Raw genomic sequence first — 27,860 nt, 5'->3', positions numbered from 1 at the left:
CTGAAGAGGGCTCAGGAGCACACAGGTGGCAAAAGAGGTGCCTAGTTCTTTGAAAGTACACGGGCGGGGACTGTGAGTTCAGCACCATGGACAGTTGCGTGGAGGGCGAGTTCAACGCAGTGAACAGCGGGGGTTGGGGGGGGGCGGGCGCGGGGTTTGGAGTGGCGGTGGAGAGAGACACACACACACACACACACACACACACACACACACACACACACACACACACACACGGAGGGTTCAGCACCTTGGACAGCACAGGGGCTTAGCAGGGCCTTTCGTGTTTCAAACCAGGGACAGCACCTGTGCTAAGCTGGGCCAGGTCTGACAGCAGAGCTAGGGGGAGAGGAAATGAGTTACTTATTCATTTAATGATCACCTGCTATATGCCAGGCCTCGTTCTAAGTGGTAGTTGGTAAACAAAAAAGTAAGAAGTCCCTGTCAAGGTTCTTGGTGTGTTTTCTACACCGGAGGCTCTGGCTTATTTCTGTCTTTGGTAAGTGAAGAGTCCTCTCCCCCAGATGCAAAGCCATCAGGGCCAGTATCTTTATCACAAAGCGCATGTCCACCATCAATATCACATATGAAACCACCAAACATTCCAAACATTTTTTTCTGAATTCTCTAGGCTTCACCCCCACCTTATAGTATCTTTTTTTTCTTTTTTTTAAAATATATTTTATTGATTTTTTACAGAGAGGAAGGGAGAGGAATAGAGAGTTAGAAACATCGATGAGAGAGAAACATCGATCAGCTGCCTCCTGCACATCTCCTACTGGGGATGTGCCCACAACCCAGGTACATGCCCTTAACCGGAATCGAACCCGGGACCTTTCAGTCCGCAGGCCGACGCTCTATCCACTGAGCCAAACCGGTTTCGGCCACCTTATAGTATCTTCTGACACCCGGTAAGCATGTCCTGTGGAGGGGGGTGGGCATTCATACATTTCTCTTGAGGGCTGGAATTCTCTACTCCCTACCCCCAGGCCCGGCATAGACCAGGTGCCCCAAGACCGGAGTCCACCTCAGTTAGAATCCAGGACTGTCCAGGCCAGGGGCACATAAAAAACCCAACCCAATAACAATAGTAACGATACTATTGCTAATAATAGTAGCCCAGGCCTGTGCAGCTCTTGGTTGGAGCATCACAAAAGGTGGCAGGTTCGATTCCAGATCCCCAGTGCGGGAAGCAAACAAGTGTCGTTTCTCTCTCACATCGATGTTTCCCTCTTTCTTTCTTGGAAATAAATAAATAAGTAAACAAATATTTTTGTTTGTTTGTTTATTTTAAAGAGGAAGGGAGAGGGAGAGGGAGATAACATCAATGATGAGAGAGAATCATTGATCGGCTGCCTCCTGCACACCCCACACTGGGGATGGAGCCCACAGCCCGGGCATTTGCCCTGACAGAGAATTGAATCATGACCTCCTGGTTCATAGGTCGATGCTCTACCCCTGAGTCACGTGTCCCGGCCCCCCTCTCTCTTTAAAAAACCGGTTTTAAAAAATAATAGTAGTAATGATAGTATAATAATGCTGATCCTAATAATGATGGAGAAGAAAGGGAAGAGGGAGGAAGAGAAGGGAAGACGAGAGGAGGAAGAAGGGAGACCAGCTAGCTCTACCTGGCCCGGCGGCGCCTATGGGAGTCCCGAGCCCCCGCTCCCGACCCCACGGATTCTGCCCTCGCCCGTGTCCGCCTGTGTACCCACATTCATCGGTCAGCATGGATGGGGGCTGCAGGGGCCGCGGAGGCCGCGGGGCAGGCTGTGGCCCGGCCTGATGAGGTGTCCGGCGGCGTCTCCGGCTGGCGGGCCAGAGGGGCCAGCAGCGGGCACCGCCCCCACCCGCCATTCCCAGCGGTCGCAGCGCCCACGCCCTCTGCGCCCAGGTTATAAATAGCTGCGTGCATGTGACCAGGAGCTTGCGGGGGAGGGGGGGTGCCCTCCCGCCCCAGTGACCCCAGCACCCCGCGAGGACGGGGCAGGGGCGGGCACCGATGTGATGATGACGGTGGTGAATGCTGGCGGTGAAAGCCACGGTGACTTGGGAGCGTTTACTGATGAGAAGGCGACAGCGGCGGGCTGGGGAGGGAGGAGTAGAAAGAGACTTGGTTCTTTCTCCTCCCTCCAAGCCCTCTTCTCCCCCGGCTGCGTTCCAGACACGCCCCACTCCTCCGTGCCCCTCCCACCTCCGGAGTCCCCTCCCCCACAGAGCCTCCCCCCCTCCCTCTATCCTGCACCTTGCTATGAGCTCCCTACCCTCTGAGTCCTCTCCCGACCCTCCCTGAGCCCTCTTGCCTGACCCTCCATTCCTTTCTGAGCCCCCTCCTCCATCCTGATCCCCCCTCCTTCCTCCGAGTCCCCACGAGGAACATATATAGATACCGTTATCCTAGACTCCCTGGGGCCCTGAGCCTGGCCTCTGCCCTCAGAGCTGGACTCCGCAGCAGTCTCCCGCTGCTGGTGGACCCCAACTGAACCCATGGCCGTCTGCCCTCAGAGGCTCAGGCAGCAGGAAAGTGAATAGAGAAAAGGAGGGGGGACAAGAGAGACAGAGACAGCGGGAGAAGGGGAGGAGACAGAAAGGCAACGACAGGATGGAGAGAAACAGAATGGGGGGAGGGAGGCAGGGAGAGAACCTGCACACCCCCAGCCCCCCACCAGGACAGATGGGAGACAGACTTTGGGCCATGGGCCTCCTCTGAGTCCTGTCCCAGATCTGTGAAAGGGGGTACAGTGGGAGCTGCAGGGTGGAGCCCAGGCCAGGTCAGGCTAGACCCCAGTCAGCCCCTGGATCTTCCCAGGGCCTGGCACCGCCCCCCTCCCCCCCAGCTTCCTCTGTCTGATTCTTCTTTCCCAACTTGGCCAGTTCTCTCCCCTGCCTGCCCTTCCTTGTGGAAGTCTACCCGTCTCTCTTTGTGTCTCTTTGTGTCTGTCTGTTCATGACTTGTTCTCTCCACTCCCACTTCCTCCTTTTCCTTTCTCTCCCGGTGTTGGTCCCTCTGTGTGTGCGTTTTTCTCAGCCCCTGTCTGTGTCTCTTCCACCGTCACCCTCTCTGCTCTGTCCCTGCACCCCCTCCCTTCGCAGAGTCATCAGGTTTGCAAGCAGGAGTTCCCCCAAGGAGGGAGGCCTGGAGCTCCTGGTGCACACCGTCCTAAGCACCCCTGAGCTTCTCTTGGCCCCAGGGTTGAGGGGCTGGGTGGGTTAGCTCCCTGTGAGCTGGATAGAAGAAGGGGCCAGTGGGAGGGGGGTTGAGCATGCATCCAAGAGAGGGGCCTTTGCACGAGCCACAGGTGGAAAAGTGAGGAAGATAGGAAATGGTGACTGATTCGGGGTGGGGGGAAAGAGACAGACAGAGACAGAAAATACAGGGGGAGGCCCTGAGGAGATCGAAGATGGCGGCATAGGTAAACACCGGAGATTGCCGCCGTAAACAACCACTTCAAAAATACAACTAAAAGTCGGAACGGACATCAACCAGAACCACAGGAAGGCTGGCTGAGGAGAGACTCTTCAACTAGAAGCAAAAACAACAGCATTCCGACGCTCAGAGGAGGCGTAGTGTGGAAAATTTAAAGGTACGGTGGTGCGGTGGTGAGGTGGTGCGCGCGCAAAGCGGGCTGGCGGCTGAGGGCGCGGTTGTCGTTTTCAATCAGGAGTGAGTCTCAGACTCTGGGCTACAGATCCGGGCAAGTCTCTAGGGACCCAGACTCAAACGGGAGAAGCGGGACTGTCTGGCTACGGCCCCTCCGAGGTTTGCAGCGGTTGCTGGGACAGAGAGGCAGAACCCCTGGGGACGGACTGAGAGCGGCCATAGCGGCTCCCTCCCCCCGCCCGCCCAAGCCCTGCGCACAGCCATTTGCCGATCGCCTCAGGCAAAGGCTGGATTAGCGCCTCCCCAGAAGGCAGACGTTTTCCCGCATAGCTGATTCCTACAGCCAGTCGGCCTGGTGGTCAAATCCCTCTAGTGTTAACTACAACAATTAAGGCTTGGCTAGAACAAGACTGCACACAGAGACCACAAAGGGGTGCACCAAGAAAGCATAAAAGATGCGGAGACAAAAAAAACATGACAGAAATGGAGGATATGGAGCTAAGAATCGCAATTTTGAGGGCTTGCCATAAATTTGTGCAGAGCCTCACGAAAACTAATGAGACCCTCGATGCTACGATAAAGAAATTAGAAAGTAAGCGTACACGGACTGAAATAAAGAATATTATACCCAATAGCAGACCAGAGGAGCTCAAGAATCAAACCAAAGATTCGACAAAAAACACCCAATTGGAAAAGCAAAATGAAAAAAGAATCCGAAAGTGTGAAGATAGTGTAAGGAGCCTCTGGGACAGCTTTAAGCGGTCTAATATCAGAATTATTGGAGTGCCAGAAGATGAGAGACAGCAAGATATTGAAAACCTATTTCAAGAAATAATGGCAGAAAACTTCCCCCACCTGGAGAAAGAAATGGACTTACAGGTTCAAGAAGCGCAGAGAACCCCAAACAAAAGGAATCCAAAGAGGACCACACCAAGACACATCATCATTAAAATGCCAAGAGCAAAAGACAAAGAGAAAATCTTAAAAGCAGCAAGAGAAAGAGGCTCAATTACCTACAAGGGAATACCCATACGACTGTCAGCTGATTTCTCAACAGAAACTTTGCAGGCCAGAAGGGAATGGCAAGAAATATTCAAAGTGCTGAATACCAAGAACCTACAACCAAGATTACTTTATCCAGCAAAGCTATCATTCAGAATTGAAGGTCAGATAAAGAGCTTCACAGATAAGGAAAAGCTAAAGGAGTTCATCACCGCCAAACCAGTATTATATGAAATGCTGAAAGGTATCCTTTAAGAAGAGGAAGAAGAAGAAAAAGGTAAAGATACAAATTATGAACAACAAATATGCATCTATCAACAAATGAATCTAAGAATCAAGTGAATAAATAACCTGATGTACAGAATGAACTGGTGATTATAATAGAATCAGGGACATAGAAAGGGAATGGACTAACTATTCTTGGGGGGAAAAGGGGTGTGGGAGATGCGGGAAGTGACTGGACAAAAATTGTGCACCTATGGATGAACACAGTGGGTGGGGAGTGAGGGTGGAGGGTGGGGTGGGAGCTGGAAGGAGGGGAGTTATGGGGGGAAAAAAGAGGAACAAATGTAATAATCTGAACAATAAAGATTTAAAAAAAGAAAATACAGGGGGAGGCCCTAACCGGTTTGGCTCAGTGGATAGAGCGTAGGCCTGCAGATGCAAGGTCCCGGGTTTGATTCCGATCAAGGGCATGTATCTTGGTTGCAGGCACATACCCAGTAGGGGATGTGCAGGAGGCAGCTGATCGATGTTTCTCTCTCATCGATGTTTCTAACTCTCTCCCTCTCCCTTCCTCTCAGTAAAAAATCAATAAAATATATATTTTTAAAAAAGAAAATACAGGGGATACAGAAGGACACACACACACACACACACACGCCAGATCTAGAAAATCAAAGAGAGAATAAGTCAGAGTGAGACGGAGATGGAAGTCCAGAGAGGGGGGTCACTTCCCTAGGGTCACACAGCAGGTAAACTGAACCTGACTCCACCTGAGTCCACATTGAACTGGTGCTCACCTCTCCCAATGCCCAGCCAAGGGCTCCAGGGTCACTCTACCTCTCAAACACAAACCCAAGTGGGGGTGGGGGTATGATGCCCAGCCATTTACAGTTGAAGTCCGGGTCTTTGGGGGCAGAGGAAGGCATTGGCTTCTTCTCTGGCTCTGCAGCTCTGAGGAGCTCACTCGTGCTTCTGTGAGTCCATCCCCCCTCCACACCCCCACCCCGCGACAGGAACAAACAGTATTTATTGACAAGTGTTCCGAACCACTCCGCTTTATTTTTTCCCACCGGCTCCATTCAGCTGCTTTTGCATGATAGACATTCAAGTGATGGGGACAGAGACACGGACAAGATGGGAGGCTGTGGCATTTGCCCAGAAAAAGGCCAAAGTTGACTTTCAAAAAAGAAGAAAGAGCCCTAGCTGGTTTGGCTCAGTGGGTAGAATGTCGGCCTGCTGACTGAAGTGTCCCGGGTTCGATTCCGGTCAAGGGCACATGCCCAGGTTGCGGACTCCATCCCCAGTTGGGGGCGTGCAGGAGGCAGCCAATCAATGATTCTCTCTCATCATTGATGTTTCTATCTCTCTCTCCCTCTCCCTTCCTCTCTGAAATCAATAAAAATATATTTAAAAGAAGAAGAAAGAGTAGAACCACAGATTTAGCCTCCAACTTGCTTGCCCAAACTCTTCAAAATATACTGGAAAACACAAAGGTTCTGTGGAGGGTGTCAATGCCGCTATTTGTGTAGGAAATAAAGTAATTAATGTTCATGATTGCTGACTCCAGACTGTCTCCAGTGCCTGCTGATGTTGATTGCACCTGGGAGGGAGAGTGGGGGCTGGGGTAGATAGAAACTTCTTCTTATTGTGTAATTTTTTGATGAGTCTGATTTTTGTGACGTGTGTATATTGCCTGCTCAAACAAAAACATTCACTTGCAAAGAAAAGAAGGGAGGAGAAATGTGGAAAGGAGGAGGGCTCCATTTGGTAACACGTTTTAGGTGGAGGTGGAGCGTGAATGGTGGAGAAAGATGTTGGGGGCAGCCATAAGGTGCAAGAGATGTTGCAATGGAAAGTTTACTATCCTGGGAGAAAAGCCAGCAAAGAGTGAAATTGCTTCGAATCCCTTAGGGCTGTGGGTTATGTGAAATCTGAAGAGACTGGACAACATGGAACCCTGACATGTATTTGGTTGCAACTTTCACAGGCGAGTGGGACTGGACAAGCTCTAACAACCTCCCACCCAGGACTGGGAGGTCCTGTTCCACCTCCTCCAGTCTCCTTTGAATATTGAACCCCAAACCTTGGGAGTGTTTGGTAGGGCAGACTGAGCTAGACAATTGGGGAAGAAGCTTGCTAGCTTCACAGGGGGATGGGGTCATTGGAAATTGTCTCTTCCCCCCCCCCCCCCCACCTCTTCCCCAACTGTGTCCCTCCCTCTGTGGCAATCCTGGAGAGCTTCCTGTGGGAGGCCTTTCCTGCCACTGCCCAGCTCCTTCTTTAGAATCTTGTTCAATGGAAGATAAAGCCAAAGCTGGAGGAGAGAAGCTTCAGGGGAGTTTAATAGGGAGGGAGGAGGGGCAGGGATTGCTCCCCGGGTTTAGATTCCTTCCACCCCAGGGTCTGCCTCTGCTCATCTATCTGATGGCTTCTCTCTCTCCCTCTCATCCCTGCCTCCCTCCTCTCCTTATTTTTCCTCCTCCCCTCGTCTCTTTGTCTCTGTCTCTAATTTCACCTTTGTCTTTATCTTGTTTTTTTTTTTTTTTTCCTGTTTGGTCTCTGCATCTGTCTCTTTTGCTTTCTATCCTTGCCTCTGTCTTCTCTCTGTTTCTTTCTGTGTCTCTATCCTCTCTGTCTCTCTCATTATGTCTCTGTTTTGGTGTCTCTCTCTGTGCCTCTGTCTCTCTCCTCCCTGCCTCTCTCCCCATCTCCCTTCCCTATCTGTCTCTCTCCACAGTCAAAAAAGCCAAGTTTGATGGTGCCCAAGGTAAGTGGCCTCTATACCTGTCCTGTCCTGTGTTGTCTGTCTATTTGTCTATCCATCTCTTGGAGAGACAGGAAGGGGGTCTGAGCCATTGGTGGGGGACTTGGGCTGTGTCCGCTAAACATCATGGAAAGTGTCAGACATGGCCTGCGGTCCCAGCAATCTCCTCATATCCCCTGAAAACCCCAGGGTGGGTGGGGCTCACCCTGAGCCAATGGCCCTTTCCAGGATCCCAAGGGATAATGTGGGACTCTTAGATCAGGCTCCAGGTGGGGAAAGTGAGACTCAGAGAGATGGGTGTTTCTTATAGTCACCTTTGTTCCCATCTGGGGCCTCGGTCTTTCCAGCTAAAAACCCAGGCTGGTGGACGCAGTTATTTTTAAGCAGCAGGACTAGGCATTCCCGAATTCCACGTCTCCCTGCACCAGCGTCCCTCCCTTGTGCTCTGAGGGACTGGGCATAGGGGGAACATTGGGGACTGGCTGGCGGGTGGGAGGAATACACAGAAGCAGAGTGGTATGTGGAACCTGGGGTGGCCCCAAGCACACACAGCCCCTGGGGGATCACAGCAGGTTGTCTAGAGCTTAGGAAGGGGCACCAGGAGTATCTGAGCCCCTACACTAACTCCTGCTCTCACCGCCACAGAGAAATTCAACACATATGTGACCCTGAAGGTGCAGAATGTCAAGAGCACGACCATCGCGGTGCGGGGGAGCCAGCCCAGCTGGGAACAGGATTTCATGTTGTGAGTGGTTGGCCCTGCACAGCCTCAGCCCCTGGCAGCCTGCTGGTCCCACTGATACGTCCCTTGGTGTCATCTGGGACTCCCCTTCCTCCTCCCTCTGCCCCATGTCCGCCCATCAGCTTTGTCTCCAAAGCACTTCCCAAATCCAGCCACTTCCCTTTATCTCTGGTGCCGCCAGCCTCCGCTCTGGCCTCCTGCTGCAGTCTGCCTCCTGCAATCTGTTCTCCAGGCAGCCACAAGGATATTTTTAAAACTGCAAATCACATCCTGTCACTCTCCAAACTTGCCTGTGGCTCATCAACCTCAGAACAAAACCCACGCTCCTCCCCTCAGCCCCCAAGGAGGCCTGGGCCCTGTGACCTCCCACCGGTATCTCTCTCCATCTTTCCTGGCTCACCTGTCCCAGCCACAGCCACCTCTGCGAGGTTCCTCCAACGCGGCAGCTTGTTCCTGCCCCAGGATCTTTGCACTTGCTCTTCTCTCCTCCTCCCTGCCCCTCCCAGCTGGCTCCTTCTTACACTTCCTGTCTCAACTGTGTTAACTCCTTAGGGAAGCCCTCCCCAACCCTTACCCCAAGCTGCAATTGAAGAGTAATTTCAAGCCCGCTACTAATTGTTATTTTAGTCATTTGTGTGAATTTTGGACATATTTATGGCCCCTGACCCTAAACTGTGAACTCCAGGAGGGTGGGGCCTAGTCTGTCTCTGTCGCTGCTTTGACTCCCATGCCAAGCACGGGGCCTGGCACTCAATAAATATTTGCCTAATCACTGCATGAATTCATGACCTGGACTCTCCTCTTGACATAGAGCCATCCAGGGCCTGCCTACTCTGATGATGGGAACATGTGCCATGCTCTGCTAAGGCTTTGATAAAATAAATCCACCCACAACACTGGGAGAGAGGATGCTTCTGTAATCCTCATTTTGTAGCTGATGAAACAGAGGACCAGAGAGGCTAAGCCACTCACTCAGGGTCACACAGCCTGTAGGTGGCAGAGCTGGGATTTGGACCCAGGCAGTCCTCAACCCTCAGCTGGGGCCTGTCAGTGGTGGAGGCCACAAGCAAACCCAGTTAGGATCCTGGAGCAGAGGAGCATCTGGGGAAGGGAGGGAGGAACTGGCCCTACAATTCTTGGGCTAGTAAATGGGGAGGGACAGGGTGACCCTCAACTCTCGGAAAGCCAATTGCTGAATGACCAGGTCACAGTCAACAGATATATTCAGGGAGAACATTCCTTAAGATAAATGTTTGGCAAGTTGGTAAATTCAGTGAATTGGACATTCACCAAGGTTTCCCCCCAAATCTGCCTATGTCTATAGTGGGGCCTGCAGGGAAAGTGCTCACGGATAGGGTCATTGATACGCTCAGGGATGTCCCCGTGCCATTGGAAAGGGGTGACACTGGGAAGGATGGAGTCTTCCCAAATGCACTTATCCTGGGATACAAAGGGTATTTGGGGATCTTCCTCACTTAGCTAGCATTCTTAGGGTCTGAGGGCTTGAGCTAGGACCAGGCATGTTGGGGTGCAGAAGGTGTGTGATATCTGTCCCAGCCCTTCCATCCCCACTTGGAACCCTGGTTCTGCTGTGAGACCCTGAGCATGTAACTTAGCCCTCTGACCTCAGAGTCCTGTCTGTGAAACTAGAATCACTGTGTTACCTTCCTGGCTAAGCCTCCCCCAGGCCTGGGTTGAGTGAGCTGACCTTTCCGAGTCTCCTACCCTCGCTCCTGACCCTTCCTGCCCCCTCCTCTCTCTACAGTGAGATTAACCGCCTCGACTTAGGGCTAACCGTGGAGGTGTGGAACAAGGGCCTCATCTGGGACACGATGGTGGGCACCGTGTGGATCCCCCTGCAGACCATCCGCCAGTCCAACGAAGTGAGTTTGGGGCTGAGGGTTGGGAGGAATGCCTGGGAGGAGCCAGAGGCCGGGGGCCTAAACTTGATGGAAATTTACCTCCTGCCCCCGATAATGTTCACGTAGACATCGGGGCTGCAGTGGCAGCTCCAAAGGGTCTAAACTCTTTCCGTCTTATTTGCTCTTTCCTTCCATACGCTTTCACCTCCGGGCCCGGGACAGCTGCGGGAGAATCACCAATCCGTTTGCGTTACCCTCAGGGGAAGGAAAGGTGGCTAGAGGGAGTTTGCCCTCCAAATTAAGGGCCAAACCTGGAGGTTGCTGGTGGCACTTCACTCGCTTCCCATTGGACAGGAATTAGTCATGTGGCCCCACCTAGCTGCAAGGGAAGTCTGGGAAATGTAGTCTTAAGCTGCATAGCCCTGGGCCCACCTAAAAATGTGTTCTTATGGAGGAGCGGGGAAAGGATATTGTGGGTCATTAGCACTTTGTGCAGGAGGAAGGCTACTCCTGACGGTGCTAGACAGTAACCTTGGTCTCCCGGCCTTAAGTTTCCCCCCCTCCCCCCCTCCCCCTCAGCAGCACCCCATTACCCCAGGACTCTTCCCGGCCCTCCCTCCCCATCTCCCTTGGAAGCCTTCTTGATGGCACCGGCACACATTGCCAGCTTCATCTCCCTCCACACCCCAACTTCCACCCCCTACAGAGTCCCAAAGAAGGCCTCTGCACCTTCCCATATGCTGTTACCCGGGATTCCAACGTCCCTTCCATTACCCCCTAAGCCAGCGGTTCTCAACTTGTGGGTCAAGACCCCTTTGGGGGTCGAAAGACCCTTTCACAGGGATCGCCTAAATACATCCTGCATATCAGATATTTACATGACGATTCATAACAGTAGCAACATTACAGTTATGAAGTAGCAGCGAAAATAATTTTATGGTTGGGGGTCACCACAACATGAGGAACTGTATGAAAGGGTCGCGGCATTAGGAAGGTTGAGAACCACTGCCCTAAGCTTAGCTCCCATGCCCTGTCCTCCAGCAATCCCTTCCTACCCCACTCCCTCCCTCTGATCTTATCCTGGCCTCACAGGGCAGGAGGGGTCTATATCAAATCCTGTTTCCTGTGACTGTGGACTTCTTGGGGACCCTGAAATTGCCCAGCGTGGGTAGGCTTAGAGGAGGCACCAGGAAGGGTTTATTTTTTAATGAATGAATGGAGAAGGAGGAAATGGGTACAATAGTCCAGGCAAGTGAGTCCAAAAGGAAGCCTGAGGATGACCCAAAATTTCCGTAGTGACCCCCCCACCCCGCCCCCCGCCAAGTGTGAGGAAGGCCTGGTCACCTGTGGCAGCAATGGCCCATGCACAGGATCCTGGACTACTACTTCCACCCCTACCAGCCTCTCCCTGGGGCTGCAGAAAGCAAACACCACACAACATCATGCTCATTTGAGATGAAGAAACTGAGGCTCAGAGTAGACCCCACCTGCTGAAGGATTTATGCTCCCTGAACCCAGGGGGACTGTCTCATTCACTGGGGGAGGGGTTTCCGTGCTGGACTGTGGGAGCATCAGGGCTTTTAGATGAAGCCAGGGCTGCGTAACTCCCCTGAGGGATGAGGCGTGGTTGTGTAGCTCCAGGACTGCTTCTGCTGACCCCGAAGGGCCCTCTCTCTGGGTCCTTGGCTCTGAGTTCCCTGGACCCACAATGTTGCCTTGCACTGAGTCTCAGTTTCCTCATCTGTAAAGTGGGGGGAGGTATGGCCCTTGCTCTTGGGGCAGGGGTGGGGTGGAGTGAGGGAGACATCTCATGTGAGCAGATACCTCATCCACCTCGCCTCACCCAGGATCCTTACCCCTGTCACCTCCTCCCCCCGTATCTAGGACGGCCCTGGAGAGTGGCTGACCCTGGACTCCCAGGTCATCATGGCAGACAGTGAGATCTGTGGCACCAAGGACCCCACCTTCCACCGCATCCTCCTTGACACACGCTTCGAGCTGCCCTTAGGTGAGTCTGGGGGGCGCAGGACCCTGGCCCGGTCCCAGGAGAATGGCCAGGCCCGGCAAGTCCACACAACCCTCCTCTGAGGACAAGGCTTCCTCTCCCCAGGGGAGAGGGTTTTCTGGGTTTCAGCCAGTCAGCTGAGGTGGGCACCGGCTGTGCACAGAGCATGTTCCAGCTCCTTCAGGTCCCCAACGGGCAGTCAGTGCTCTGACCCATGGGACTCAGGTCTGAGCTGTCCGGGCTGGTCCTTGAGCAGACATTCTGCTGCGGGGGTGAGCTGGGCTTAGAAGACAGGCAGAGGCAGAGAGGCAGGAAAAGAGAGGCAGAGAGGCACATCCACCTTTCCTGGCAGCAGCTGGGTTCTCCCACATCGTCCTTCCGAGAACTCATGGCTCCCCCTGTTGTAATGCTAGGGTGCATCTTCTCTCCCATCCCCATCCACCTCCATCTGGGGCCATGCTGGGGCCGTGCTGGGCAGGGGCACCACCCTGTGCCTCCGCCCACCGGAGACCAGCCCCGTAGACCTGCAGGCTGCATCGGACGGATGCTGAGGGGCAGGCAGGGGCTTCCAGGCTCACAGCAGGGCTCCCCTTGCAGATATTCCCGAGGAGGAGGCTCGCTACTGGGCCAAGAAGCTGGAGCAGCTGAATGCCATGCGGGACCAGGACGAGGTGGGTATTGCCATGGGGGCTCTCTTCTTGCGTCTGTCTCTTTTGTCTCCTCACGTCCTCCATTGTCTGTCTCTGTTTCTCTCTCTGCTTGTCTTCCCCTGTATCTGTGTCTCTAACTCTTCATAACCCGAATAAATCAGTGACTCATGTGGTCCAATCTCCAAGGAGGATGTCAGCCAGGAACATAAGGATGATGCCAATGGACTCAAGTTCTTCATTTTTCAAACACCCTCAAGGGCATACAGGGGCTCCAGAGCAGTTCTCACACCCCCTCTCTGCCCCACACCCCTCAATTCCTCAAGTCAGACTTTTCTAAGCATTCTTCTTTCCCACCAGCCTCAGCCCCTGTACCTCTGACCTTCCATGCCACCCCTTCTTCTTGGCTCTGTATCCCCACAGTGCAAAGGCCCAATATGGCCCAGGAGGCGGTCTTTAGAAGGTGAGGGCAGAGAAGAAACAGCAGGCAAGACTACAACACTCTTTAGTGAGAGGTGGAGAGCAAGGGCGCAATGCTCACATGGGAGTAATTTTTGTCCAACCTCATTTCTCTCTCTCTCTCTCTCTCTCTCTCTCTCTCTCTCTCTCTCATCTTGTCCTAATCTGTCTCTTTTTCTTTTTTCTATATCTGCTTCTCACTGTCTCTCTGTGTGTACCTGTCTCCCTCTGGGAACATTTGTATCCTTCTTCTCTAGAGGGAGAGGGTGTGGGAGACACGGGGAGTCGGGATGGAACACAACAGAGCACCATCCTGGTCCCCTGGCTTCTGGCCCCCTCTGAGATGAGCCATCTTTCCTTCCCTCCCCTCAGTACTCATTCCAAGATGAACAAGACAAGCCTCTCCCTGTGCCCAGCAACCAGTGTTGTAAGTACCTGCCGATTCCTTTCTTGGCATCCCTTCCCCACCACATGACTGTTGTGTGTAGCAGGTCAGCTCCCTTCCCTTCCAGATGTGGGTCCTAAGAGTGGACGGTACCTGTTCACAGTGTGGTGGAAAGGAGAAGAGATCTGGGACTTGGGTTTGCGTTCTGCCTTGACACTGCACAGGCAGGCCAGTGGCCCTCTCTGATCAGTGGAGTCACTCGCTTTGAAATGGGGCACCTGACAGCCCTTCACTTTGAGGGGTCCCAGGACATCTAGGGGCTTAAAAAAACATTTTTGCAGACTCTTTAATCCCATTACTCAAATCCTAGGTGAGGACCTCTTTCATGGAGCCAACACAGGCCCCCAAGCAGCCCACAGTCAGAGGGCACAGACAGTCACTGCCGGTCCTGCCAACACATGTACAATAGGTGCACGTACAATGGACAAAGCTGTTTCATTCGCCCATCAAAGCTAGGACTTGAACCTGGGTCTGAGGGACTCTTTTCACTGCACCGCATCTATTAATGCTGATAACGCTCACATTCCTCTGCCTACTGCCCCTCATCAAGGCTGGAGTTTTCAAGATTGCTCATGTTCCTTGGCCCTGTGGATGCTCAAATATACCCAGACCAGGTGTCCACGGGCCAAGGAGATGCCTCTCTCCTAAAAGTTCCTCCCGAGTCCTCTAGAGTGGAGAGGAAGTGACAAATCAGAGTCTCAGGGCAGAACCCGAACCCATAACACTTGGTTCCCACCCCGCACCTCAACCTCTTCCTCCTGTTCCATCTGTTTCCTTATCCCCCTTCCCTCCTCTCACAGTCTCCTCGACACCCATTACCCACCCCCCCACCCCCATATGCCCAGGAGCCTCGAGGGGGGAGGTGCTAGGGGACTGCCTTTGGGGAACCCTGTTCTGCTCTGACTTGGGTATGTTACCAAGAAGGAAGTTTACCAAGGAGGTCGCTTGACTTCCCTGCCTGGGGGGTGGGGGGGTGGGGGTGGGGAGTTATCACTTTCCAGAAGGAATTATAAGTGCCCTCCCCCCATGAATGGGATCACTGAAGATTGTGGAGGGGGAAGGCCAGTCCAGGCGGAGGCAGGACCAATGACAAAGAATCCCTGGGCAGATGGGCTAATGTGAATGGTGGGTTCAGTTCGGGAGTAGAGACCCACCTCCCAGCACTCACCTCCAGGCCTTCTGGGAATGTTTCAAAGGAGTCAGGATTCCGCTGCAAGGCATTTCCCCCCAACAACAGGGAGTGATGGAGAGAGATGCGGTTCTCTTCCTAGCCCTGAAGCTCAGAGGCTGTGCGACTTCAGGCTGCTCATCCCACCTCTCTGAGCCCTATTTCTTCCCCTGTACAATGAGCGGAATGATGGGGGGGGGGGGGGGGGGGAGGCGAGAATCACCCAACAGGCGTGTTTCCAAATTTAGGATTTCCAGTTCAATATTGCTTTCCTTACGCACGAGATAGGGGAGGGAAGGAGGAGGGAGTGCTGACCTCAGACTTCAGAGTTGAAAAGCCCTTATCCTCAATGCCCCCTTGTTACCGCCTGACTGAGCCTCCTCAAAAGATGGCGATATCCAGCCTCCCTCCCAGGGTAGTGGGTGAAGGCGGGACGCATGTCAGTGGTTAAAGTGCTACTTGGGGACGATCCTCAGTTTGAGAGGTGATCTGGGTCCTGGGTGGGAGAAGGAGATGGGGAGAATAAGGAGGATGGGGGAGCCTCCCTCCTTGTGTCCCTCTACCTGCTCCTTTTATTATCTCTGCCCCTTTTCTTTGTAGGCAACTGGAATTATTTTGGCTGGGGTGAGCAGCAGAGTAAGTACTCAGCTTGGCGTTCTGGGAGGCCTCAGGGAGGTGGGTGCCTTGGCAGCTCCGAGGCCCCCGCCCCACCACGCAGGGAAGCGAGGAGCCTGTGGCTGGCACGTTGGGGCCAGAGTACTGGCAAGACCCTTTCTGTGCCCTGCTGCCCCCTGACCGTTAACATCTGTCTTGGGGGGTCCTGCTCTGTCTGGTGGGAAGTGGGCACTGTCATGGGGGTGGGAGGGTTCAGCTGGGAGGGGTGGGCATTGAGCAGGAGCCCTGCCTGTCTCCAGCTGGGCCCTGTGACCTCCATCCCCCCATTCCACATGTGGAACCTCCTCTCCTCCCCTGTGACTCCTTCCTCTTTGTGTCTCCCCATCTTCCTTCTCCGCCTGGAAAGGTCACTCGGGGGTGTGGGTGGGAAAGAGAGAGGGTCTCAGACAGAGCAGCAGGGCAGGGTTCCCCAGGCAGATATCATTCCAGAGGCCCCAGCTGCAAATTTGCCCCCCGGGGAAGGAGACAAGCCACCCCCCCCCCCGAATTTGGTTGCCCAGATTTCTCCCTAAGGAAGAGCTTCCTTATCGCCATGTCCTGCCTCTCCCAGAGAAACCCAGTTCCTTTGTCTGAATATGAAGCTTCATCCTTCTCTCTCCTCCACCAGCTGGGGGCTCCTCCCCCCTGTGTCCCCTGGTGGACAAGCTCCACCCCCTCTCCCTCCAGGACCAGGGGAACTGTTTACACTTACTTTGATCCAAAGCACTTTGTCAAAAACAAGTCCGTCAGAAATTAATTTGGGCAGAATAGGCGTTAGGCAGACAAGATTTGGCAACGACCCGTTTGGCACAAACAAACAATATCATCAAAAACAAAGATGTTTTTGCCTTGGCCAGTGTGCTCAGTGGTTAGAGGGCCGGCCTGCGAATGGAAGGGTCCCGGCTTCGATTCCCAGTCAAGGGCACGCGCCTAGGTTGCAGGTTCATCCCTACCCCACCCCCTGCCCCCTGCAAGGGCGTGTGCGGGAGGCAACTAAGCGATATGTTTCTCTCACATCAATGTTTCTACCCCCCCCCCCCCACACCTGCTATTACTTCTAAAAGTCAATGGAAAAATGTCCTCAGGAGTGAGGGTTAAAAAGAAAGAAAGATAGCCCTAACCTGTTTGGCTAAGTGAATAGAGCATCAGCCTATGGACTGAAGGGTCCCAGGTTGGATTCCAGTCAAGGGCATGTACCTTGGTTTCGGGCACATCCCCAGTAGGGAGTGTGCAGGAGGCAGCTGATCGATGTTTCTCTCTCATCGATGTTTCTAATCTCTATCCCTTTCCCTTCCTCTCTGTAAAAAAAATCAATAAAATATGTTTTTTTTAAAAAGAAAGAAAGATAAAAATTAAAAAGAAGGAAAACAAAGATGTTTTTAGCTAAAACCAATTTGGCTAAAGCTGGTAATTGGGTGAAGAGCAAAGACCATGGGGCCAAAAGCAGACCCTGTTGTTGAGACACAGGCATCTGAGAGTTGAAAGCAGCAATATGCTAAAAAAACAAAAACAAAAAACAACAAAACTATTTGGTAAAAAGCAGAGTCTGGATTAAAACAAAAAGAATACAATCAAAAGCAATTTGCCCCTCAAAAACAGTCAGTCCGTCAGAAAAACAAGGGCTGTGTGTGTGAACACACACACACACACACACACACACACACAGCCTCCCTCATGTGATTTGGTTGAAAACATCTTGGCTTTGTCAAGGACAGTTTGGTAAGAAAAACACCAAATTTGGGCAAAGACCCAGATAATTGAATAGACAAATTGTCCAGAGTTTTAAGGGGGGGTCATCCAGGTTCCAGATCCCCCACCTCAGGCTTTTACAGGCTCACAGTTTCACTCTGAAATCCAAACAGCTCAGTCATGGACGTTTGCACCCGCCTCTGCCTGTAATATCCATGCTGACAGCACGCAGTGCCTCCGAGGGCCGTCCTGTCTGACGGGGGCGGGATGAAAAGCCTGTAGGTCATAGTGGCCCAAGTCACATGAGAGACCAGAAACCAGAGCTGCCGGCTTGGTAGGCGAGCTTTGCCAGCTGAAAAGGAGTTAAGGTTTTTCTGAGGCAAAATAACTTGGGGAATGAATAGCATCCTGTGTGAAGTGTGAATGAACTGTTTAAATTGACCACATTTTAAAAATGGAACCTCTTTGGCCAATATATAGAAGCAGGCACAATTCACTGGAAAAGAATTAAAAGGTAAAATAACAAAGAGAGAAAAATAAACAAAGATCTAGGAAATGAACAAAAGTACATAAAAGCATAAAAAGGGCCAAGCCACCCCCTGGTGTTTGAAACCAGTGAATTGATGCCATGGGCCTGTCCAATCAGGGTTTCAACTTTTCTGCACCCCGTTTTCCACCCAAGTGTTGCTTTCTAAATAAATAGAGCCTGTCCTGTCGCACGGCAACCTACCATCCCTTGACACCATTTTCTTCTTACTGAGAAAGAAAGCCCGTGTTCTTTTTGCTAAGGAAAACGACTCAAACCAAATAAAACATTGTTTGATTATTATGGAACACTTGGAGTGTGGCAGCTCCCCGCTGCTCCAGCTCAGTGACGGATTCTGGGCTTGTGGTGGTCTTGCCAACCTACGGATCTAGTGCTTTTTGAGGTAGATGGTGCCTTGTCAGACCCTCCTCTTGTCTGTGCATGTGAGTTCAGACCTGAGGTCTCCATTCTCAGATATCAAGAAATCTCTTGATAAAGGGCAGTTGTACTCCACCTTGTCCTGATCTTCCTCTAACTTAACTTTGAGTGTTTGAATGACCCCTGTTATGGGAAACTCACTGCTGATGGGAGGAAAAATTTTTTGTTTGCAGAGAGCCTGGACTTCGGCAAAGTCCATTCTTACATTTGAGCTGAAGGACATCCTCCAATTTGCGATTATCCTCATATTGTAGCACCTACCCTGGACCCCAGACTCTAGGTCCAGTTTGACCCATATAAGGCAACACAAGGTTTTCACCTCCCTTATTCTAAAGCCTGTACCTCTATTTACATGACCCCATATCCTTCATTCATTCTGGTAATGATTACTCTTCTTGGGTTAGCAACCAGTGAAGATCCCCCAAGTCTGAGATACTGCTTTGGCCCCATTGTGTTCTCTCTCTCTCGTTCTCTCTCGTTCTCTCTCCCCCTCCCTCCCCTCCTCACTCTCTCCCCTTCCCTCCTCTCTGTTCCAGATGATGACCCTGACAGTGCGGTGGACGATCGTGACAGTGACTATCGCAGCGAGACAAGCAACAGCATCCCACCCCCTTATTACACTACATCCCAGCCCAATGCTTCGGTCCACCAGTATGCTGTCCGCCCACCACCCCTGGGTTCCCGGGAATCCTACAGCGACTCCATGCACAGTTATGAGGAGCTCTCTGAGCCGCGGGCCCTCAGGTAGCCACCATGGAACTGAGGTCCTGTGTGTGTGTGTGTGTGTGTGTGTCCAGCCCTGTCTCCTGGGGTGAAGGGAAGAGTAGAGGGCTGGAGGGAGCTGGGGTGTAGGTGAGTGGGTCTAGAAAGCAGCATTCTCGCTTTCTTGTAGGCAGTAGAGCCCTCGCTTTACCTGAAAATTCCACAAGATTGAGAAAAGTGGGTCACTTTGGCTGAAGAAAGAAAGGAAAGTCCAGAGGCCCCTGAGAGGTCCCCCTGGAAATATGGGGGCTCCTTGCACAGCTTTATTTTTTACAATAAGCATTTAAAGATATGTTTTTATTTATTTTAGAGAGGCGGGGAAGGGAGAGAGAGAGAAACATTGATCGGCTGCCTCCTGCACACCCCCTGTTGGGGACTGAGCCAGCAACCTGGGCATGTGCCCTGCTGGGGCATCGAACCAGCGACCTCTTGATGCATGGGACAGTGCTAACCAACTGAGCCACACCAGCCAGGGTGCAATTCCGGCACCAGGGCTCCTTTAAAAAGCCCCTGGTCCCCATGTACTCTCTAAATGGATTGGGGTGGGGTAGGTGGAGGAAGAGATGATATTAGTGGGGGGATGTGAAGCATAGTGATGATGAAAAAAATCCCAGCAAGCAGCTAGCTGGTGGTCCCAACCTTCCTGGTGCCCCCTGACCCTGTGCTCCTGGCCAGCAAGCATGGGCACAGTGACTTGGGAGCTGCCCTATTCTGTACAGCCATCATCACCCCTGCTTTAAAGTAGGCTGTCCCTAGACCTGCCCAATAGGTGGGTCCCTGGCCCAGGTGGGCCATACCACTGCCCGGTACAGGGTGCTGGTCCTTGAGCCTGCTGCCCCTCCTCGCTGACCTGGTCACCCCAGTCCTGGCCTCCAAACAGAACAATAACAAGCAACAAGCATGATATTAAACAGGTTGGATATTTGTAAAGCACTTAGACGGAAGACATTTCCATCCTTGCCGGAAGTTCTATTGGGCAATGTGAATTGTAGAGATTTGGGGTAAAATATAATTGAAAGGAAAACTTCATAAACTTTCTACTCAGACTTTAGCGTTGACCAATCTAATTTTTTGCAAGTATTTGAACAACTTTTACTTTAAATTTTTCTGTACTTTATATATACCATAGAAAGCTTGGATCGTTTATAGACTGAATGTTTTGGAAGGAACTTTTTAAAACACTGAACATCTACACTAGCCTCTATTTTTAGCTCCAAGGCAATGAAAGAACATATTCAAGGCAAAACATTGAGTGCACAGGTGGGATGAGACTCAAGGGAGAAAGGGTGTTCCTGGCAGAGGGCACAGCAAGTGCAGCGGCCTGGAAGTGGCCACAGGTTGAGGGTGTGGGAGGAACCGCACGAAGGCCAATGTGATAGAGCAGGGGGCGGAGATGGGGACAGAGAGGGAGACGAGGGTGGGAAGGTGGGAGGGGATTGGGGTTCTTGTTCCAGCATCAAGAAGGGTTCAGGAATCTGGAGAAGGCTGTGCGTAGATTAAATAGGAGTCCAGAGACGAAATATAATTTTGAAAGGCTTTGGGGGTCAGAGGAGCTTAGCTTAAAGGAAACTAAGATCTGAGATTTTCTCGTCTCAGGACCCCATGCTTTTTATTAACACAGCTTGTCCTGAGGCGGGGCAGAAATAGATGTACACTTCAAAGGGTATACACAAGCATTGTCAGAATGGGGGGAATTAGCCTAGGGCTGTTCAGGTGTTTGGCCAGTAGGAGGCAATAACATGTAGATTAAGATGCCCTTTAGCTGTCTGGTAGCCAAGCAATCATCCCTTTTCAGGTTTGGGGAAATGCCCTCAGCCATTCCCAACAGGTGACTACGTGTGTGACTCAGCCCTTGTTGAGGCCCCAAGTTCCATCAACCTTTTGATGAAACTTGAAATGATGACCTGCTGGACCTGGCTTCCGGCAGGAGGGTTTGGGCCACATGAGGGGTGCAGGGCACAGCGTGGGCTTTATCCCAAGGGCACGAAGGAGCCTGGTAGGGTTTGGAACAGGGAGGTACGCGATTGGGTTTATGATTCAAAGAGCCTCTCTGTGGCTTCCATGGGAAGCAGGGGCTGCTGGGGATGAGAGTGGGTGTTGGGGCAGCATCTCGTGCAGGTGGCAGAGCCTGGACCGGCCGGCGTGGGCCCCAGGGTGCAGAGAAGTGAACGCGTTTTACAGATGCTTGGGAGGTGGAGCCCAGGGCCTGTGGCAGGGTCGGCGGCCAGTGGGGGCTGAGGCGAGGAGTGGAGGCGGACAGGCCCCGGCCCTGGTGAATGCAGGGGCTCAGCGGTGGAAGGACCGGGTTGAGGTGGGAGACATTAAGAGCCAGGAACGACCCTGTTCAAGTTTCAGGAGCCCTAGGTCTCCAGGGGGGCTGTGGCGAGGACACTGATTCTGGGTTCCCAGCGTGTGGCTGGAGCACTTGCCTCCTCCACAGGCAGGGACCGGAGTGGTGTGCAGACAGTTATCGATGATCAGTCATAACATCCATCTGGCTTGTTGCCTGTCCAGCCCGACCATAAATGCCACAGGAGTGGGGTTTTTGTCTCTTTTGTTCACGGCTGTGTTTCTCTGGCACCTGCAGCAGAGCCCGGTGCACAGTAGGTGTTCAAGCGATGTTGAGTGGATGACTGGGTGTTGGACCGGTGTGACGGGGGCTGGTGGGGCAGCGGCTCTGTGCCTGGTCCCTGAGCCCCAGCTGTCCCCTCAGCCCCACAGGCAGCAGCCGCTACGCCTCCTCAGGGGAGCTGAGCCAGGGCAGCTCACAGCTGAGTGAGGACTTCGACCCGGATGAGCAGAGCCTGCAGGGCTCCGAGATCGAAGATGAGCGCGACCGGGACTCCTACCACTCCTGCCATAGCTCAGTCAGCTACCACAAGGACTCACCGCGCTGGGACCAGGACGAGGAGGAGCTGGATGAGGAGCTGGATGAGGAGCTGGATGAAGACCTGGAGGACTTCCTGGAGGAGGAGGAGGAAGAGGAGGAGGAGGAGGAGCTGCCTGAGGATGAGGAGGAACTGGAAGAGGAAGAAGAGGTGCCTGATGACATCCGTGGTTATACTGAGCGCCAGGAGGCAGCCGTGGCCGAGCCCAAGGACTTCAAGCGCGTCAGTGTTCTGCCCGCTGCCCCCGAGAAGGAGGACAAGGCCCAGGCCATGCCTGCTGAGGCCCCCGCTGTGGCTAAGGTGGCTCCTGAGCCATCCATGCCTGAGGAAGTGCCTGCAGCTGAGCGGGTGCCCGAGGACAAGCCCCCCAAAGCTGAGGAGAGGTAATGGGAGGGGGCCTAAGGCCTGTCACAAGGTCACTATGGTCAGGGGTCTGGTGTCATGATGGAATGAACATGAACCTGGGGAATGGGTTTATTGAAGAAATCAAGATGGGTCCAGGTGGTCAAAGGGGGTCCAGTGGGGTTGGAGGGGGTCGAGCTGGGTCATGAAGTAGTCTTAGGGGTTGTGAGGGGCTAGATGGCTTGCTGGGGTTGGAGAAGCCACAAACACATTGGAAGGACCGTGGGCAAATAGGACCCTGTCAGAGGGCCAGGAGTATGGGAAAGGGAGCCAGGGGGCCCAAAGGTATAAGAGATGATGGGCACTGAGACAGGTCAGAGGGGGCACAGGGCCAAGTTGGTGTGGGCAGAGCCATGGAAGGAGCAGGATATACAGAGGTATAGTCCCTAAGACTACTTCATGACCCAGCTTGACCCCCCCCAACCCCACTGAACCCCCTCTGGCCACCTGGACCCATCTCGATTTCTTCAATAAACCCATAGCCTTGTGACAACTCCCCCGCCCTGTTCCCCAGGTTCATGTTCATTCCCTCATGACACCATAGTGTCTCTGAAGGGCCAAGCCTCACTCGGAGGGTGGAGGGTGGAGGGTGGAGAGTGGAGGGCGGAGGGCGGAGGGCGGAGGGCGGAGGGCGGAGGGCGGAGGGCGGAGGGCGGAGGGAGAGCCAGCCCTGGATGCCCCTTGCCTCAGTTTCAGGCCAAAAGAAGACGAGGAAGGCCAGGAAGGTCAGGACTCCATGTCCAGGGCCAAGGCCAACTGGCTGCGAGCCTTCAACAAAGTGCGGCTGCAGCTGCAGGAGGTGAGTGAGAGCCCTGGCCAGCCCACGCCTGAGCTCAGGGGCCCACCCATGCCCGAGCCCAGGGGCCCGCCCACGCCCACGCCCAGACTGGCCATGCTCCCGTCCCCACTCCTCTCCTGCCCCACCGCCCTGGTCCTCTTCCGGGCCCCACCCACACCAGGCCATGCCACGCCCCTTGGGCAGCATGGCCATGCCCACTTTCCCCCTCCACCCACCATGCCTTTGCCTCTGTACATCCGGGTCCTTCCATGGCTCTGTCCACACCAACTTGGCCCTGCCCTCTCCTGCCCTTGCCCTGGCGCCACCATTCCTGGCCTCACCCACACCTGCCTGGTATTTCTAAGCAGGGAAGGGGGAGCGGTGAGCTGTAACCTTGGAGCGAGGTCATGGCTACAGCCCTGTCAGGGGTCAAGTTCATGGTTAGGGATAGAGCTTAGGGGTAGAGATCAGAATTAAGGCAGCAGTCAGAGGTCAGGGTTAGAATTGGTATTAGAGCAAGAGGTCAGGTCAGATTGGGAGTCAGGGTCAGGGTGGGGGAAAGGTCTGAGGTCGGGTCAGTATCGGACAAGGAATTCAGTGAAAGATACAGTTGGCGCCGGGGTCAGGTGATCTGATGACTGTTCAGATGGGGAGTAGGATTGAGACCATTACTCATTCCTTCAGTCATTCAACCTGCCCTGGGCTGGACACAGAGCAGTGTTATCATCCAGGGGGACCTTCGAAATGTGGGTGAGCTGGCAGAAGGAGATCTTAATCACATCCCAGAGTCTTCAACCAGCCAACATCAGAGCCACAGAAACTTCAAGTCAAATTTCATATCCGTTTAAACAAACAATTTTCTTTTTTGACCAAATACTATATTCACACGGTTCCAAATTCAAAAGATAGGAAAGAATATACAGTGAAGTCTATTGAATAACTTTCGCTACATCAGCAAATTAATTGAAAAAGCAGCAGTTACTACCTTTGTAATGGAACTAGTGGTATGACAAGAAAAATAAACGTGGGCAGGCTCTCTGGGTTTTATAGATGGGGCATAAAACAAACCCAAGGCCATCAGAAAAACTCCCTGGAGGAGGTGACACTTAACATGTTCAAAATGCTTTAGTAATATTTCAGAAGAGAATGTTTCCCAGCCCTGCTCCAACCACGTCACCTTTAGTTGCACGGGATGTGGGGGGTACAGACCCTGGGTCTACACTGAAACCTGAATGATAAATGGTCGGTTCAGAAGGTGGGAGGGCATACAAACAGATGACACAGTCTGGGCAAAGGCCCTGGGGCACAAAAGCAGGACAGCAGATGAGGCTGCAGGGAGCTTAAGGAATGACAGATTCTTATGAGTGTCTGAATCCCAGGAGACTATAGAAGTACTAGAGGCCTGGTGCATAATATTCCTGCACTCGGGGGCGATGGGGGGGGGGGGTTCCCTCAACCCAGCCTGCACCCACTCGCAGTCCGGGAGCCCTAGGGTTGGGGGGAAATGTCCAACTGCCACAGAGGCGGGAAAGGCTCCCACCACCGCTGCTGCACTCACCAGCCATGATCCCAGCTTCTGGCTGAGCTGTGCTCCCGCTGTGGGAGCACACTGACCACCAGGGGGCAGCTCCTGCGTTGAGCGCCTGCCCCCTGGTGGTCAGTGTGCGTCATAGCAACTGGTGGTTCCTCCTTTTGGTCGATTTGCGTATTAGCCTTTTATTATATAGGATAAGCTCTTGTTGGAATGATGCTAACACATCCCCAGGTTTGACAGATGAGGAGACTAACATCCACTAAGGTTGGTGGCAGAGAGGAGCTCCTTCCTCTCTCCCCATTTTACAGATGGAAAAGCTGAGGCCTAGCGAAACCCAGTGAGGTCCCTAAGGACACACAGGTTTCCTGGCTCCCAGCCCAAAGGGGAGACAGAAGTGGGTGTGGGGCCTGTTTTGCCTGGGGAGGGACAGCCACACTGACCACATTTGTCTGTCGGTCCCATAGGCCCGGGGAGAAGGAGAGATGTCCAAATCCCTGTGGTTCAAAGGCGGGTGAGTAATGGAGCTTTTGGGGGGTGGGAGGAAGTTTTGAACCCAAAGCTTAAGGCCGGTTTGTACCATAGCCTGAGGCCAGCAAAGGCTGGGAGATGTTCCATTTATAGACAGGGCAGAGATTAGGCAGGGGTGAAGTAATGGAACCCCTGTCGTAAGGCACTCAGGAGCCAAAGATAATAACATGTTGAACCCTTACAACAAACCCATGGTAGGGGCCACTACTCTGTTTTACAGTGGGGAAACAGTCCAGAGAGGACCATGCCTTGCCTTGCCTTGTCCAAGCCACTCATAATTCACAAGTGCTTCCCCCAATGTGAGATAAAGGAGAAACCCATTTTCCCCACACCGCCCATCTGTCACCCTGGAGCGAATTTTTTGCTTTGGTTCTGCGTTTAACAATCTCAGATTATTGCTACGGCCGCTGGCACTTTCATTAGCAATGGTCATCTGGGCCCTGGCGGTGTGTCTAAGTGGTTAGATTATCAGCCTGTGGACCGAAGGGTTGTGGGTTCAATTCTGGCGAGAGCACACGCCTGGGTTGCAGGTTCATTCCATCGGGGCACGTGCAGGAGGGAGGTAACCAATCAATGTGCTTCTCTCACTTCGATGTTTCTCTTTCTCTCTCTCCCCCTCCCTCCCTTCCTTCTCTCTCTAAAAAAAAAAAAAAAAAAAAAAAAATCAGTGGGAGGAAAAATTAATCCTTTGTTCTTAAATGGAGCAATTTGTCAGATCTAACTTCTTAAGTTACTACTTTTTAGGGATGTCTTTTTCAGCCTTTGGGTGGTAGGGTTAGAGGATGGAAAAGATATTTTTAAAGTACACTCATGTTTTTAAAATAGCAGCAGGCGAGTGACCTGCTCCCCTCATAGGTCTTTTGCAAACAGAGACAGGCGTTGTGATTCCCAGATGGGCAGGGGAGCCCCGGACTCGGGGACTGAGATGTGTGCCTGACAGAGGAAGCTCTCTCGGGACACCTATGTGACAGACAGGATCAGGCCTGGGAGCAGCTTGAGCAGAAATGTCGTTCAGGAGTCGCCAGGCCGCTGCCTGATTTTGCAGGGGGCACTGGAGCGTGAATTACACCCCAGAGCTTGTCCAAGAGTCATTGGCTGCCAGGCATCTCTCTCATCGGTCAGTCATTGGCCAGTGAGAACCTTCTGGAGAGGAGCCACAGCTGAACTTCTCAGGGATGAGCACACCTCTCAGGAGAGAGAATTCAGACAGGCCACTATGGCGTCTGCCACAGGGCTCACTCAACCCTCCGGCTACCGCAAAACTGCAAGAGACAAGAACACAAACACGATTTCCAGCTCCCTCATTCCCATGGGAGTTGAAATCACTTCTTCCGGGGTAGATTTCCAATAAACACACACACACACACACACACTGTGCACCGACCCCTGCACCAAGAAGTCTGGTTCGATTCCCAGTCAGGGCACATGCCCAGGTTTCGGGCTCCATCCCCAGTAGGGGGTGTGCAGGAGGCAGCTGATCAATGTTTCTCTCTCATCGATGTTTCTATCTCTCTTTCCCTTCTCCCTCTCCCTTCCTCTCTCTAAAAATCAGTAAAAAAAAAACCAAACAAACAAAAAAACCCAAACCCACACATTTTTATAAAAAGGAAAGATTTCCTTGATATTTTTATATATTATTTAGGATTGCCTTAATTCAAATTTTCACTAAATACGGGCGCCTGCATCATCTCCCCACCTCCCAGACGAAGTTGAGGCCTGGTGTCTTTATTTCCTGGGTCTGCTGTGACAAACGACCACAAACGGGGGGGTTTAAAACAACAGAAGGTTATTTTCTCACAGTTCTGGAGGCCAGAAGTCCAAAGTCAAGGCGTGGGCAGGACCACCTGTAGGGGAGAATTTCTCCCTTACCTTTCAGCTTCTGGTAGCTGTCAGCAAGCCTTAGCATTCCTTGGTTTGTAAACGTGTTGCTCCAATTTCTGCCTCCATTGCCACACCGCTGCCTTCTGCTTGTGTGTCTGTCTTTATAAAGACACCAGTCATATTGGTTTGGGGCCCACGCTACTCTGGTATGACCTCATCTTAACTAGTTACCTCTGCAATAACCCTCTTTCCAAATCGGTCATATTGTGAAGTCCTCTGGATTAGGATTTGAATGTATCTGTTGGGGGAACACAATTAAATTCTTGATACTTGTGAAATCGGACGTCCTGCCCCAGCCTCGGGCGACGTCTGTTGGAGGAAGGGAGACTCCGGGGCCCTTGACGTCCTGTGTGTGTCTTGCAGCCCTGGAGGTGGTCTCATCATCATCGACAGCATGCCGGACATCCGCAAGAGGAAGCCCATCCCCCTCGTCAGTGACCTGGTACGTGCCTTCGCCCGCCCCCGCCCTAGCGCTCAACCTGTGCAGCCAACTGCCCATGGCAGACCGGGCCTGGGGGCGGGCCAGGCCTTTTCTGGGACTAACACAGTCTGATTTCTGCCCCATGTGCTGCGCGGACACTGCAGGCCATGGTGAGTGAGTGATGGTGACCGGGGCCCCCGCGTCCCCTTCCCAGACCCCTGCACTGCCATCTTCCCACTGGCCCCACCCGTGGGTTCTGAGGAGGGAACCTTGCCACGTTCTGGTTCATGGGGGGGTGGGGGGGGGGGAGGAGAGCAGGCGACTCGCCACCGTGGTTCGTGGGGTGGCTGGCGGTTTTGCTCTGTGCTGGTGACCATGGCCAAGTCCGGCCCAGGGTGGTAGGTGTGGGTGAGTCAGGGGTGCGGGGCTGCTCCCCTCCCAG

At 52.9% G+C, this 27,860-nt stretch overlaps 1 protein-coding gene across 7 annotated transcripts in view; it reads left to right on the top strand.

Moving 5' to 3' along the window:
* UNC13A (unc-13 homolog A) overlaps positions 1-27,860 on the top strand; it is a 67,247-nt gene that overhangs the window by 5,346 nt on the left and 34,041 nt on the right. For 6 of the 7 annotated variants that reach the window (XM_070416385.1, XM_070416390.1, XM_070416384.1 and 3 more), the window contains exons 2-13: positions 7,563-7,592; positions 8,235-8,334; positions 10,097-10,214; positions 12,078-12,201; positions 12,796-12,869; positions 13,677-13,731; positions 15,518-15,553; positions 18,761-18,968; positions 21,700-22,257; positions 22,967-23,075; positions 25,053-25,099; positions 27,361-27,439. In XM_070416385.1, coding sequence (XP_070272486.1) covers positions 7,563-7,592; positions 8,235-8,334; positions 10,097-10,214; positions 12,078-12,201; positions 12,796-12,869; positions 13,677-13,731; positions 15,518-15,553; positions 18,761-18,968; positions 21,700-22,257; positions 22,967-23,075; positions 25,053-25,099; positions 27,361-27,439 — 1,538 coding nt within the window. The remainder of the gene's footprint in view (positions 1-7,562; positions 7,593-8,234; positions 8,335-10,096; positions 10,215-12,077; positions 12,202-12,795; positions 12,870-13,676; positions 13,732-15,517; positions 15,554-18,760; positions 18,969-21,699; positions 22,258-22,966; positions 23,076-25,052; positions 25,100-27,360; positions 27,440-27,860) is intronic. The other variant, XM_070416386.1, reaches the window with a different exon arrangement.

Source organism: Myotis yumanensis, unplaced genomic scaffold (genome assembly GCF_028538775.1).
Source record: "Myotis yumanensis isolate MYYU_CA2020_CCGP unplaced genomic scaffold, mMyoYum1.0.hap1 SCAF_5, whole genome shotgun sequence".
NCBI classification, from domain to species: Eukaryota; Metazoa; Chordata; class Mammalia; order Chiroptera; family Vespertilionidae; genus Myotis; species Myotis yumanensis.
Note: the sequence above shows the minus strand (reverse complement) of the source record. Positions and strands in the feature narration are given on the sequence as shown.